Source organism: Bactrocera tryoni, chromosome 4, assembly GCF_016617805.1.
Source record: "Bactrocera tryoni isolate S06 chromosome 4, CSIRO_BtryS06_freeze2, whole genome shotgun sequence".
NCBI lineage: Eukaryota > Metazoa > Arthropoda > Insecta > Diptera > Tephritidae > Bactrocera > Bactrocera tryoni.
The window spans coordinates 79,399,476-79,411,828 of record NC_052502.1 but is presented as its reverse complement, the minus strand read 5'-3'; the positions used below and the strand labels follow the sequence as shown (position 1 = coordinate 79,411,828).

The 12,353-nt window shown below is 38.8% G+C and overlaps 1 protein-coding gene across 1 annotated transcript; it reads right to left on the bottom strand.

The window, feature by feature from the left end:
• Positions 1-9,194: 9,194 nt before the first annotated feature.
• LOC120774884 lies at positions 9,195-12,310 on the bottom strand. The gene is made up of 2 exons (XM_040104740.1): positions 11,563-12,310; positions 9,195-10,622 (listed from the first exon to the last, which is right to left on the bottom strand). Exon 2 carries the CDS (start codon positions 10,595-10,597, stop codon positions 9,257-9,259), a length of 1,341 nt encoding a protein of 446 aa, XP_039960674.1. The 5' UTR covers positions 10,598-10,622; positions 11,563-12,310; the 3' UTR covers positions 9,195-9,256.
• Positions 12,311-12,353: the final 43 nt, after the last annotated feature.

The window sequence follows — 12,353 nt, the reverse complement described above, 5'->3', positions numbered from 1 at the left end:
AAATAGTTCGAGCTGAAGAATTAAACAGAGAAGGTACCATCTTCTATAAGAGTGTACAGCTGTTGGCGTATGCCGACGATATTGATATCATCGGCCTCAACACCCGCGCCGTTAGTTCTGCTTTCTCTAGGCTGGACAAGGAAGCACAGAAAATGGGTCTGGTAGTGAACGAGGGCAAAACGAAATATCTCCTGTCATCAAACAAACAGTCGTCGCACTCGCGACTTGGCTCTCACGTCACTGTTGACAGTCATAACTTTGAAGTTGTAGATAATTTCGTCTATTTAGGAACCAGCATTAACACCACTAATAATGTCAGCCTGGAAATCCAACGCAGGATTGCTCTTGCCAACAGGTGCTACTTCGGACTGAGTAGGCAATTGAAAAGTAAAGTCCTCTCTCGACGAACAAAAGCAAAACTTTATAAGTCGCTCATAATTCCCGTCCTGCTATATGGTGCAGAGGCTTGGGCGATGACAGCAACCGATGAGTCGACGTTACGAGTTTTCGAGAGAAAAATTCTGCGAAAGATTTATGGTCCTTTGCGCATTGGCCACGGCGAATATCGCATCCGATGGAACGATGAGCTGTACGAGATATATGCTGACGACATTGACATAGTTCAGCGAATTAAAAGACAGCGGCTACGCTGGCTAGGTCATGTTGTCCGGATGGATGAAAACACTCCAGCTCTGAAAGTATTCGAAGCAGCACCGCCGGGGAAGCAGAGGAAGAGGAAGACCTCCACCCGTTGGAAGGACCAAGTGGAGAAGGACCTGGCTTCGCTTGGAATATCCAATTGGCGCCACGCAGCGAAAAGAAGAAACGACTGGCGCGCTGTTGTTAACTCGGCTATAATCGCGTAAGCGGTGTCTACGCCAATTAAGAAGAAGAAGAAACGTTTTCCCAAGTTTAAAACAAAACTTAATATTTGCTCTTTGCATTTTACGACCGATGACCAAAAGCTGCTGTCACTTTTTGATCGATAAGATCGATTGTAGTTATCCAATTGTCTTAAAATTTTTACGAAATGTCAACAAGAGATCGAACTTTTTATTTCATATACCCACAGATAGGTAGCGCCACCAGAAACAGTTATATTTAAAAAGTCCTGTTTCTTTTGCGACAGACCTTGTATATGTAAGTATGTATTATTACAATGTGTGTTTGTTATACTAAGAGGCAGCAAAAAAACATTGTTTTATAACAGATCCATTCAAGTACATACATACATATGTATGTCTGGCAAACAAATATAAACGTACATATGTATGTACGTATAATCCAGAGATATGCATGCAAAAGATAGAGATCCAGAGATATGTACATATGTACATATGTAAGAACTTCCGTGCAAAGCAGACTTCTAAACCTGTGCTAAATTCACAAGATCAGCGCGCCAACTAAATAGCTAAGAAGTTGTCAGTAGGTCGTTACGTTTTTATGACTTCAAATTTAATTTATCCTTTTTGGCTTAACGCTTGAGTACGCAAGTGCGTACTTATAATTCGAAATGGTCAAATGTGAGCCTAAACGTTTCCAATTATTTCTGTAAACAGACACGACACATGTCGAATTGCCTATTCTTCGTAATGCATTCGCTTCTCTTTTGTTGACCATATGGTAGCGAGGAAAATCTTTTGCTCCGGTTCATATGTATGTCCTGCACGGTTCAGCTGGATGGCATTCATATAATATACAAGTTTTACGCTTCGTCGCAACTGCCGACACAATTTCCATTCAAATGCTGACGTTTTGGGAAGTAAATAGTAGAATGTAGTAGAAAGCAACCCAAGTGTGTTGGTTAAACCGTTTTGAGCACATTTATGCAATAATTATTTGAATAAATGTACATACATGTGTATGTATGTATGTATAGTATGTATGCAAATACCCACTTGCTTATAATGTTCTTTCTCACTGCTTATAAGAGGATTGCAGTTAAAGGAACCAGTTGCATGAAAATTAGAAAAAGTAGAATACCTGCGGCAACGGCAGAGCAACACTTTTCGACTTTAGCGAAAAAAACGAAGATGATATTGATTATTTATGGAGTCTATAAACGAAATATTTAAGGGAATGTGTGTACTTCTTAAGTCGTAACATATTATAAACCAGATTAGCTAGCTTCCCAAACTACTCTTTCACACCAACTCCATCCATAGTAAAGTATGTACGTACATATGTATATTTATTTATGGTTTTATAGGTCATTAAAAAGTTGACAGCCAAAAATGGTTTATATTTTGAATTTCCTACTTATCACCTGCTAGTAGCTATATGTAGCTTTCAGTCTTTACCAGGGCAACTGTCCTGCAGGACAACGGCAACGGTCAGTCATGGGGAGCCAATCTACCGTCGCCCGCACTTACCTGTTAACGTTTTGATAAGAAATCAATAGGGGAAGGCTCCTTTGAACATACAACCGAAATATAGTAATTGCAAGTATTTTGGTCAAAGAACTAGGTAAATGTGAGGAGTGTATATTTGTATGTTTGTACGCATAAAAACGAACCTGAGGGCATGTGGTTCGCCAGTACAGGTGCATCAATAATGGAATGCCTTGATCCGAGCAATGTTAACTAAGCCGCACGTATATACATACATACATACATATGTCTATACATAATATGTGTGAGGAATTGAATATTTACATAAAAGGCGCGCACGCGCGTATAATCTCAGTATGCGCCAGTATGCCCTGCTTGGGCAGATGTTTTTAGTAGGTAGAAGTTCCAACAGCAATAATGAATGGAATTATTTGAGGTTGCTGTGTTATTGTCAAACAAAGACATAGAAGTAAGCGTTGGTAATAAATATTTGCTTCTTTATTTGTGTCTTCTTATTCGTACTTGTATATTGTTTGATTGGTTTCTCTGCACCGGGCAATGCAGCACGTGCTGCCGGCCAACGGAATTTTCAGTTCGTCCTTTATCTCTCTGGTCGCTTGCAGAGTATGAAAGTCATTTGTAATAACGCTGTGTGAATGTGCCAAATTAGGCAATCTTGTGTGTTTATATGCCGTTCCGTCCACCGGGACCATATGCGGGTATGTCCTGCGTGAAATTTTCGGCACATACAAATATAAAATAGCTGTTTATTAATGATATTTTGCACATGTCCTGTCATCGTTAGTGCCTTTTTTGATTTAAGGTCCAAACTCTATTAGTGCTTTGATTAGATTGATGTGTATGTCGCCTCACTCGAACGCTGGACGAAGAACAATAGCCGCATTAGCGGACACACACACATCGCTTTAGCTCAGGCACATATGTATGTACACTAGAACAGGTCGATTTTTTTCTATAAAATCGCGTATGCGAGAAATGTTTCTCGGATCATTCTAAACATGTTTGGCTAAGAGACTGTGGATCTGAAACCGGTTTCGAGCCAGTGATTTTTAAGGCTAACTTTAATTAATCTGCATAATCGGTTGTATAGTTCTGATAAATGATCAATAAAATATAAAAATGCAGTTACGTATTGAATTTAATTCGTATATCGCAAAATTTAACGAAGAAATTTTTTGATCACTAAAATTATCACATTAAAAATCGCTGGTTGAAAACCGGTTTTAAGCCCATAGCATTCAGAATGATCGCTTATACGATTTTTAGCTCCCTGTAAATCAAACCACTCTAATATGAATGTACTTACATACATATGTACATACGTATGTACATCGCCAACATCTCCTCTCTGCTTGTACAAGGAACCCCTATTGATTATCGAGTATTACTTGATTAACCCCTATGCGCAGAATATTTCCAATTTTTGTACATGTACATATGTATGTACATACATAAATGTGTTTTTATGTAATGATAGGAGCGCTGTTTTATTCACTTAATGACTTCATCAAAAATCTATAAAATGAACAGGCAATTACTACGAGATGCTGTGTTATTAAAAAGTGCTGAAAGCAAATGAGCTCTAAAGTTTTTTAGAGTTCTTGTGTGTGTTTTATTAAAGTAACAGTTAAAACTGTGAATTCTGATTACAGACACCGTTATATGTGGAAAATTTATTATCCTCGCATAGGGTATATTTTGATATCGTCTCGGGAACGGTTTATTTCTTTAATGTGAAAAAGATCAATGCCGTTACGATGCAATTTTCAGACTTTTCTTAACAATAAGGTTCGCAAGGTGGCGTCAATTGGAGATTCCAAGCGAAACCACGTCCTTCTCCATCTGGTCTTTCCAACGGAATGGAGGTCTTCCTCTTCCTCTGCTTCCCCCGGCGGGTACTGCGTCGAATACTTTCAGAGCTGGAGTGTTTTGGTCTATTCGGATGACATGACCCAGCCAGCGGAGCTACTGTCTTTTAAATGGCTGAACTATGTCAATGTCGTCGTATATCTTAAACAGCTCATTGTTCCGTCGAATGCGATATTCGTCGTGACCAACGCGCAAAGGACCATAAATCTACCGCAGAACCTTTCTCTCGAAAACTCGTAACATCGTCTCATCAGATGCTGTCATCGTCCATGCCTCTGCACCATATAGCAGGATGGGAATAATGAGTGACTTATAGAGTTTTATTTTTGTTCGTCGAGAGAGAACTTTACTTCTCAATTGCCTACTTAGTCCGAAGTAGCACCTGTTGGCAAGAGATCAACTATCAACTAAACTATTGCAGAGTGTTTCAATTATTCTTCGTTCTCAATAGTCGTTCAAAGGAATATTCTTCCCACTTTGGAAAAGATCGTTTTCACTCACATATACATACGTATTTACATAGCAATTAGCGATTGATTCCGATTTTAAATGTATTTTACCCTTAGCCGATTCTAGCTCCCATAATTTGATTTCATTTGCTCAACTGACCATAAACATTTGTTGTCCATTATGCATAATTTCCAAGTTATAAACAAGTAACTGATTCATTTTCTCATGAAAGTTTTCATTTTCCGGCTACGGGAAAGCGCCCACATCACCTTGACTGCCTTGACGGCTTTACTTGTTTCCTGTCCACGCTGTTTTGTTTACAGTTGACAAGGGTCATCTACATATATTTAAAGCCATGTACATACATACTTATGTACATATGTATGCATTTACAAATATATTTTCGTCCAGTCAAGCATGAATAGTTGTAAAGAAAGTGTCAGGCAGCGAGACATGCAAGCATTGTTTTCGTGCGGATATTGTAGTCACTGGTCAATTAAATAAACGCACATAAGAAAGGCGCGTAAATAAAAACATTTAGAGGAGAAATAAGAAGTCGGTCGGCGCGGTCGCAGCGTGTCCCGTGGTCATTAACCGCAATCTGAGAAATCTATTATGATAAGCTTGAGGGGTGCTTTTTAGTTCTTATTTTTATATCTTTGAAAACAGTTAAGAATCAATTAATCGCGGTGTTGCACACTGAAGCGCTTATAATATGACTTAAGTAATTATTGTTGGTATAATGTACCCGTAGTGGCTGACGGCATGTCCGGTTGCACAGGACAGTTAGAAAAGTCATTAATTTTACAGTTGCTTTCCGCAAAATGCACTGCCCACCTTTTTAACTACCCTTTTTATTTATTGATCCTCCGCGCAGTGTGTAACTTGAATTAATCTGTTTGGTAGGCGAATTTGACAATTTTAGGCAATAGTTAGACCAAATCGAAACAGAATTAAAGCTGCAGCCAATTGTCCTGGAATTATTCTTTGACTTCTTTACTCTTGATTAGACGGTTGCAAACGACGGCTGTTTGTTGAGCGCCTTTTATGCCGCTAATTAAGCAGATATGCATGTGAAAAGTATGTATAGAAACAGCACCACGTTTGCCGACGACTGGTTGTTGGAAACAACTTTTTACTTAAGCCCTGTGATTGATCCCGTTTGAGAATTGTACGTGTTTAAGTTTGTTGTGCCTTCGCAGCTCACATAAAAATACAAAAAGTGTACCTTTTTATTTAAATTTAATTGCAGCAACAATATTACCTAACTCATTAGGTGTCGCATGAACGAGCTAGTTTTTATGCGAGGTGCTGCTCTTGCGAGACGTAAGGACGTTGCGCGTCCCATATGGGAATCTTATAATCTTCTAGTCATACGAAAACTTTGCTGTAGGCCTGTGGCATCTGCCACTGTTGGGCTGTTTTCTTCTTTTTTGTGTTTACATACATATGTATGTATGTACATAATTTACATTTAACCCTCTTTTGAGACATATTTTGATACGATAAAGGAGACACCGGCATCCGGACATTTGCGAATGTCCGTCCGCTGGGCTACACTGAGTAAGATTGACACCTTTCGTAACACCGAAATTGATTAAATTAAAAAGGTACAAAGCACATCGGGAGAGGAAAATTAATAGTAATACAGGAGCACGCACATATGTACACACATTTATGGGTAGCGAGTTGGGAACTAGAAATGAGTGCTGGGCACGACTCGTGATCCGGTAGGATTGGCATAAACATAATGATTTGCATAATAAATTAACAAATATGACAGGATTTACGTATATAGTTGCGACAAACAAATGGGAAGAAACTCAATAAGGTTTTTTGGGTATCCATAGAACGTTTGCGGATCCTTAAAGAATATTTTTGTGGCACATGTAATAATGTGCAGCAATTGAGTGATCGCCACATTTGCAGTTGCGCCAATATTGGCGCGCTTTTATTGATACTGTTGCTTGTTGCTGGCTTCAGATTGAAAGAACTACGAAACATCATCAAAATTTGGAGAACAATGTTACCTTATTCAATACTTGCTCCAGTTACCTTTACGAATCGATATAAAACGCATTCTGGGCTATTGTGCTAGACACAATTCCAACTATTCAAGAAGTAGCAGAGAAGTCGCTCTAGAGTAACAGATCAAAAGAGCAACAAAGACGGAAAGCAACAATGGCCCGATACGTATAGAAGGAGATTGCAAAGGAACACCGTGCTGTTTAAACAAAGTAGAAATGGAAGCAAAAATACAATGTTACCGAGGATCATAAGTATAAAGCGTCCAAAATACTAAGTAGAAGTCATCAGTTTCTCGACATATATAAATATGTATGTATATAGATATGTATTTTTCTCTGCAACACTATCAAAGTGATTAATCAAACTCTCCTTCTCTGCCAACGGTTATACATTATCCTGCATACATACATATGTATGTATGTATGTGCGTGTCTTAAGTATTTGTGAAAAATTACATTGCCGCTGGAAAATAATCATTATTTCACGTTGAGTGCTTTTCGGATCATTTTACTTTCATAAATGTGTGATTTACACATGCGAGCAAAAGATTGGAAGCCATCGATCAATTGTTGCCAAGACAAAATGTCACCGCTGATGTAGACGTCGTATGCATGAAATGTGCTCTGATTGCTGATCGATCGCGAGCAAATAGGTTGACAATCCTTCTATCATAATGCAGTAAATGAGTTATTAAAACTCATCAGCAGCAGGCAAATGTTAAATCAATACTTCGACATACAAAATTAATTTGCTTTCAATGCTATAGAACGTGTGTAAATACATACATATTATAGTACATACATATCCACATGTACATGTATATATGCAGTACGGAAGAGCGATTGCGGGCAGGAAATTTTAAGCAGCGACAACTGCACAGCTTCACTCAAAGCATGTACTAGAGCGGAGGAAAATAACGTTTCAATGAGTAATAGAGAGGAACACTTGAAACGATGCGCATACGAGTATACTATATATATGTATACATATGCACTTATGTATACATATGTATATGACGCCGCTACAACCCATTAAACGCATTTCAAGCAATTCACTTACTTATGTTCAACAAAAGTTACTGAAGAATGGCAAAGAGTGCTTCGGTGGCAATGCAATTTGTGCGGGCAGCGCCAACGCAAACGCCCGCCTCGGCTGCTACATTGTATATGTAGGTCTTATTGTTGTGTTGGCTCTTGACTCGTGCCGCTACTGGCGACAGATGCGCGTTGCGCAAACGCGTACTTCGTCGTTTTCGTCGTTGGCATATGTCGCCAAATTACCAGCCTGCCAATTTTTGGCGCTAAATTATGCATGCATATGTATGTATGTGAATAACACACACGGCTCTCTAAGATATACGGGTATCAAGAAGTCTGCACGCGTGTGTTGCTTTCATTGCCTGGGTACGCTTACCGTACATATGTATGTACATACATATGTATATAGGTAGGTTTGCACACAAATCCTTTTACGTATGTCTGTATGTCGATTCACGTTTACGTTATTCACTTAAGACGCACTGACATTCATTCGTGTAATTATTGTGTTTGTATGTGTATCTATTGCCAGCGTATAGGCTATGGCACAATCTCAGTCACACATTTCAGTTCAAACTAGAGCAGCTGCGGCAAGCAAAAGCTATTAAAATGACAATAAGCCGCTCAACAACTTAGTATAGAGCATTATCTGCGAAGAGTGTACTATATGTGAATAAATGATTCAGAGTACGAAATTTTGCTGATTGTACACATGTGTGTGTATAATGTGTTAAAGAATTGAATAGGCAAAAACTTGAAAACATATTTTTACGTAAGCATCATTAGGTGTAGTGTATTGGTACTGATCCCATTACAATTTTAACGGAATGTTTATATCCGTGTTATTTTAGTGTACGAGTACGAGGAAACATATGCACTTGTAGCGGAGTAGGTTCCTATGCTTATGCAGTAGTTTGTAAGCAGGTACTTTCTTTCTTACTAAAAAGCCAAAGTGTTTGAGACTACTTGAAACGGAAACGGTGTTGAATACCATAACGGCAGCTGTTTGTCGATGACGTTAGCCTTGCGAAATAGTTACACATGTTTCCCAGGCCCTCAGACATTTACGTATGGTTTAATGACCAGCGTCGGCGTATTTGCTGGTAATTTTCATATGACACCACCCGGGGTCCAACTTCAAATGCTGTTCTTTCTTTAAATTTACGCATAATTTAGTCATGGTTTGTAAACACTTGCAAGCCCTTCACCCGCAGAATACTAATGCAATACTGTGTCCACTTTACGGAACTATCCCGCGTAAAGTGCTTATAAGTGGCAGTAAGTTCGCGTAGATAGTGAAGTGTTTACAGAATTGAATTATTGTTAAACGGGGCAGAAATGGCCAATATTATGGCCTCTACCGGTAGTTGACGTGAACAATTAAAACAATATTAGCTACAAAAGATTACGATTTTATTCGAAAATAAATTGTAAAAAAACGTTATATCAAGTAATAAACAGAAAATGCAACAAATTATAACGCTAATCCATAAAACATATGTATGGGTATGCATATGTATACTATACGATTGACGTCTGATTTGTAAAGCTAAGGCGCCGTTTTGTTGAATTTAAAGCACACAGATCAGAGCTCTCCAGCGGGCTGACGATCGCTAAGCAATTACTCTCCAGCATGATGGAATTGTCATCCAATTCGCTGAAGGAATTGTGACCACTATCAGGGCTTGAATTATCAACCCGTTTACAATTATGCTCGGCCGATTCTGTTAGTTCTTTGTTTGTCGATGTTGGCTCACCTATTTTATGTGTATATTGTTTCACGCTGTCCTTAGGAGTTTTCCGTTTTCTACGCACTGCTCGCTGTCGGCGCAAGTGAAAAATATTACGTTTACGGTTGCTTGTTCGATGTGGAGACCGAACCTCTCGCTCGCTGTATATTGATGTAACACTAGCTGGTCGAGAACGTCGTTTCTTTCGCATTGTTTGTAAAAGCGGCTCTTCATTTTGTGTCTCAATCCAAAATTCACTTAAATCGTTGGCGGGATCTTCTGCAGGTGTGTATGTGGGTGACATTACCATGCACTGCTGGTTATTTGATTGTCTCGCAAACTTCATAGGCTTCTTTTCCTTTCTTGTGCTCTCCAATATCGCGTCTATCATACGTTCCAGCGTTTGATCACCCATTTTGGAAGAGCTCAATGATGCAGTATCATCGCGTATGCTATTTAAAGATCGTCGTGTATGCCTTTGATTTTGAAACGTAGAATTAATTATATTAATGGTTGGTTTTGTTTGTACTATAGTTTCCTCGCTCTTATTATGTGGCAGATATCGCGGTTGATCAAAGTATCTATCAGCAATACCCAAACCGCGCAATGCCAGAATCGGTCCGGGAACTAGGCCGCATGGCGAGTATTCGACTTCGAGAGTAGGCAGTGTAGTAGCATAGTTGACAGGATTGTTCTTTGTTAATATATCATTATCTATACACTGACTTGGTGCGTTAAACTGTGATAAGTTTGGGTTTGGGGGATTGTTTGAGACAGCGTTCTCATAAGGTATGATGTTGGATAAGTCTTTGAAACTGTTAAGCCGACGCAAAGGACCGTTTTTGTTATATACCTTTGAGCTTGAGTGAAGTGGAGTAGATGTCACTTGATTTTCCTTATCCAACCAGTTTTGCAAACGTCGTGAAAGGTAAATATCAGAAGATTTCCGTTTCAGCCTCTGCCGCTTGACGGAGAGCGTTTGTGTTTGGGTGGAAATTATTTCATTAGGAGTGCTGAGTTTTCCCGGGGATAAGGCGCTTAAAGTTTTCAGCTGCAAGTTTTCGGTATTTGCTTTTGATTCGTCCACTGTAAGATAGGACAGTCGCGGTGTGTTAACTGCCCACTTAAGCATTGTTTATAGAAATTTAGTTAAATATCTGCAAAGAAAGGAGAACAACTAATTAATTAACCGTGTAAATTATTAGTTTAAAAAATGTTTAAATTGCCGAATAAAAAAAGAGAAATTGGCACCCGTGTGCATTCACTCAGTTGTCACTTCAGTTTAATTTAACGTACGCAAAACGTTTTTTCCAAATTATTTATTCTAATTTCACTCTTGACGGCATTTAAGGGTCCAGCAGTCGACTCTGCCTGCCGGCATTCCAGCTGCGCAACGAAAGCGAATCATGTATGTATGTTCGTCTGCGTACATCGGATAAACAAAGCGCTTATGGAAAAGGCAGTGAAAATCAGGTTTACAAATGATTAACTTCGCAGTTTTTGTTTGCAAGTAAAGTAGTTTGGCCACTCCAATTGCTGTCTTCTGGCGCATGTGCTGATATTCGCGGAGTATGAGAATGTGTTGCTGCCATTGGCAGATTTTCGTCTCAATTGGAAAACAGGAATTAAAAAGCGACTGCTTTTGCAAATTTTTTGCTTTCTTTTGTGCTCTCCCATATTTTTTGAAACTCTTTCTCAGATTTGCGACCTTTAAAACGCGCGCGCACTATTTCCGTACCTTTTATTCCATTTAAATGTAGAGTGGCCTCAAGTGGTGTTCGAGTGGCGATGCTGCCCGTATTGCATTGCGTCTGCAAGTGGTTGTTTAGTCCGCGTGGCTGCGCATGCTCATTTACAGTCTAGCCGTTTTAATTAGTTTCGCGTTGATCGATTATGTCCAAAGCTTTTTAGCGAATACCACGCATTTTAAGTGCACTTCAGAAGTATTTAAACAATTCGTAATGAATTATATTACACGCACATATGCATGTACATAAAAGTTTGATTAAAAAATTTTTTATAAGGGCTGCTGCTTTGAATTATTACCAATAATAGAACATGCACAATCATACATATACACGTTTCACAATTTTTTACCTTTTTAAGCACTTGAATAAAAATCGTTGTTTTCTATGGTGCTTTTATTTCAGTTGGGGTATAGGCATGTATGATTTTATTCGCGTAAAAGGCACTGACACTGTTTGTATAATATGGCCTCGGCAAACTCGTCCGTTCACCGCTGTGTACAAAACTCGAATGTGAACCGGAGTGCAAGCAGTGCTACGTTTTAACCACTTCATTTCCTTTGGATCGTGGCAGCACCACCTTTTCAAACTCTTGTCATTTTTGAAGAGAGTAAAGTCTCCGCTAAATTATATGAAGACTTTGCTATAATAAGGGTGAGAATTGTAGAGTTGAAAACAAATCTTTGTTGGGAATGAGTGGAGCAAAATTTGGATTCGGGTATACGACATACATATATGTATATATGTATGTACATATATATAATATAGATTTATAGATCCATACTTTGAAGTTAAAATTACTTGAAACTCAACATTGTTCAAGCTTTCGCATTTGTTAAGCTATCTGCTCTACGTTTTCGATTTGCAGTTCAGCTCTGCAGTTTGCTTTAAGTATTTGCAAAATTGATTTGTACACAGTGGATATTTTAGCAATATTTAGTAAGGAAGTGCTTAGGAAAAAAATGTTTCAAATGCTTGGAGGAATTGAATCCTGGTTGGAACCGTGTGTATGTACGTGTGTCTGTGTGTGATTGCGATAGTTTTTTTTTTTGATATGAAAGTAATAATTATCTGCGGTACAAGAATTTAGTGGCGACTCATTTGCTCCTCATCTAGGCATGCATGTATGATACATATTTATGT

What these genes read in the sequence shown, in the direction of transcription:
- LOC120774884 (XM_040104740.1), bottom strand. Translation starts at nt 10,597, where the DNA reads ATGCTTAAGTGGGCAGTTAACACACCGCGACTGTCCTATCTTACAGTG.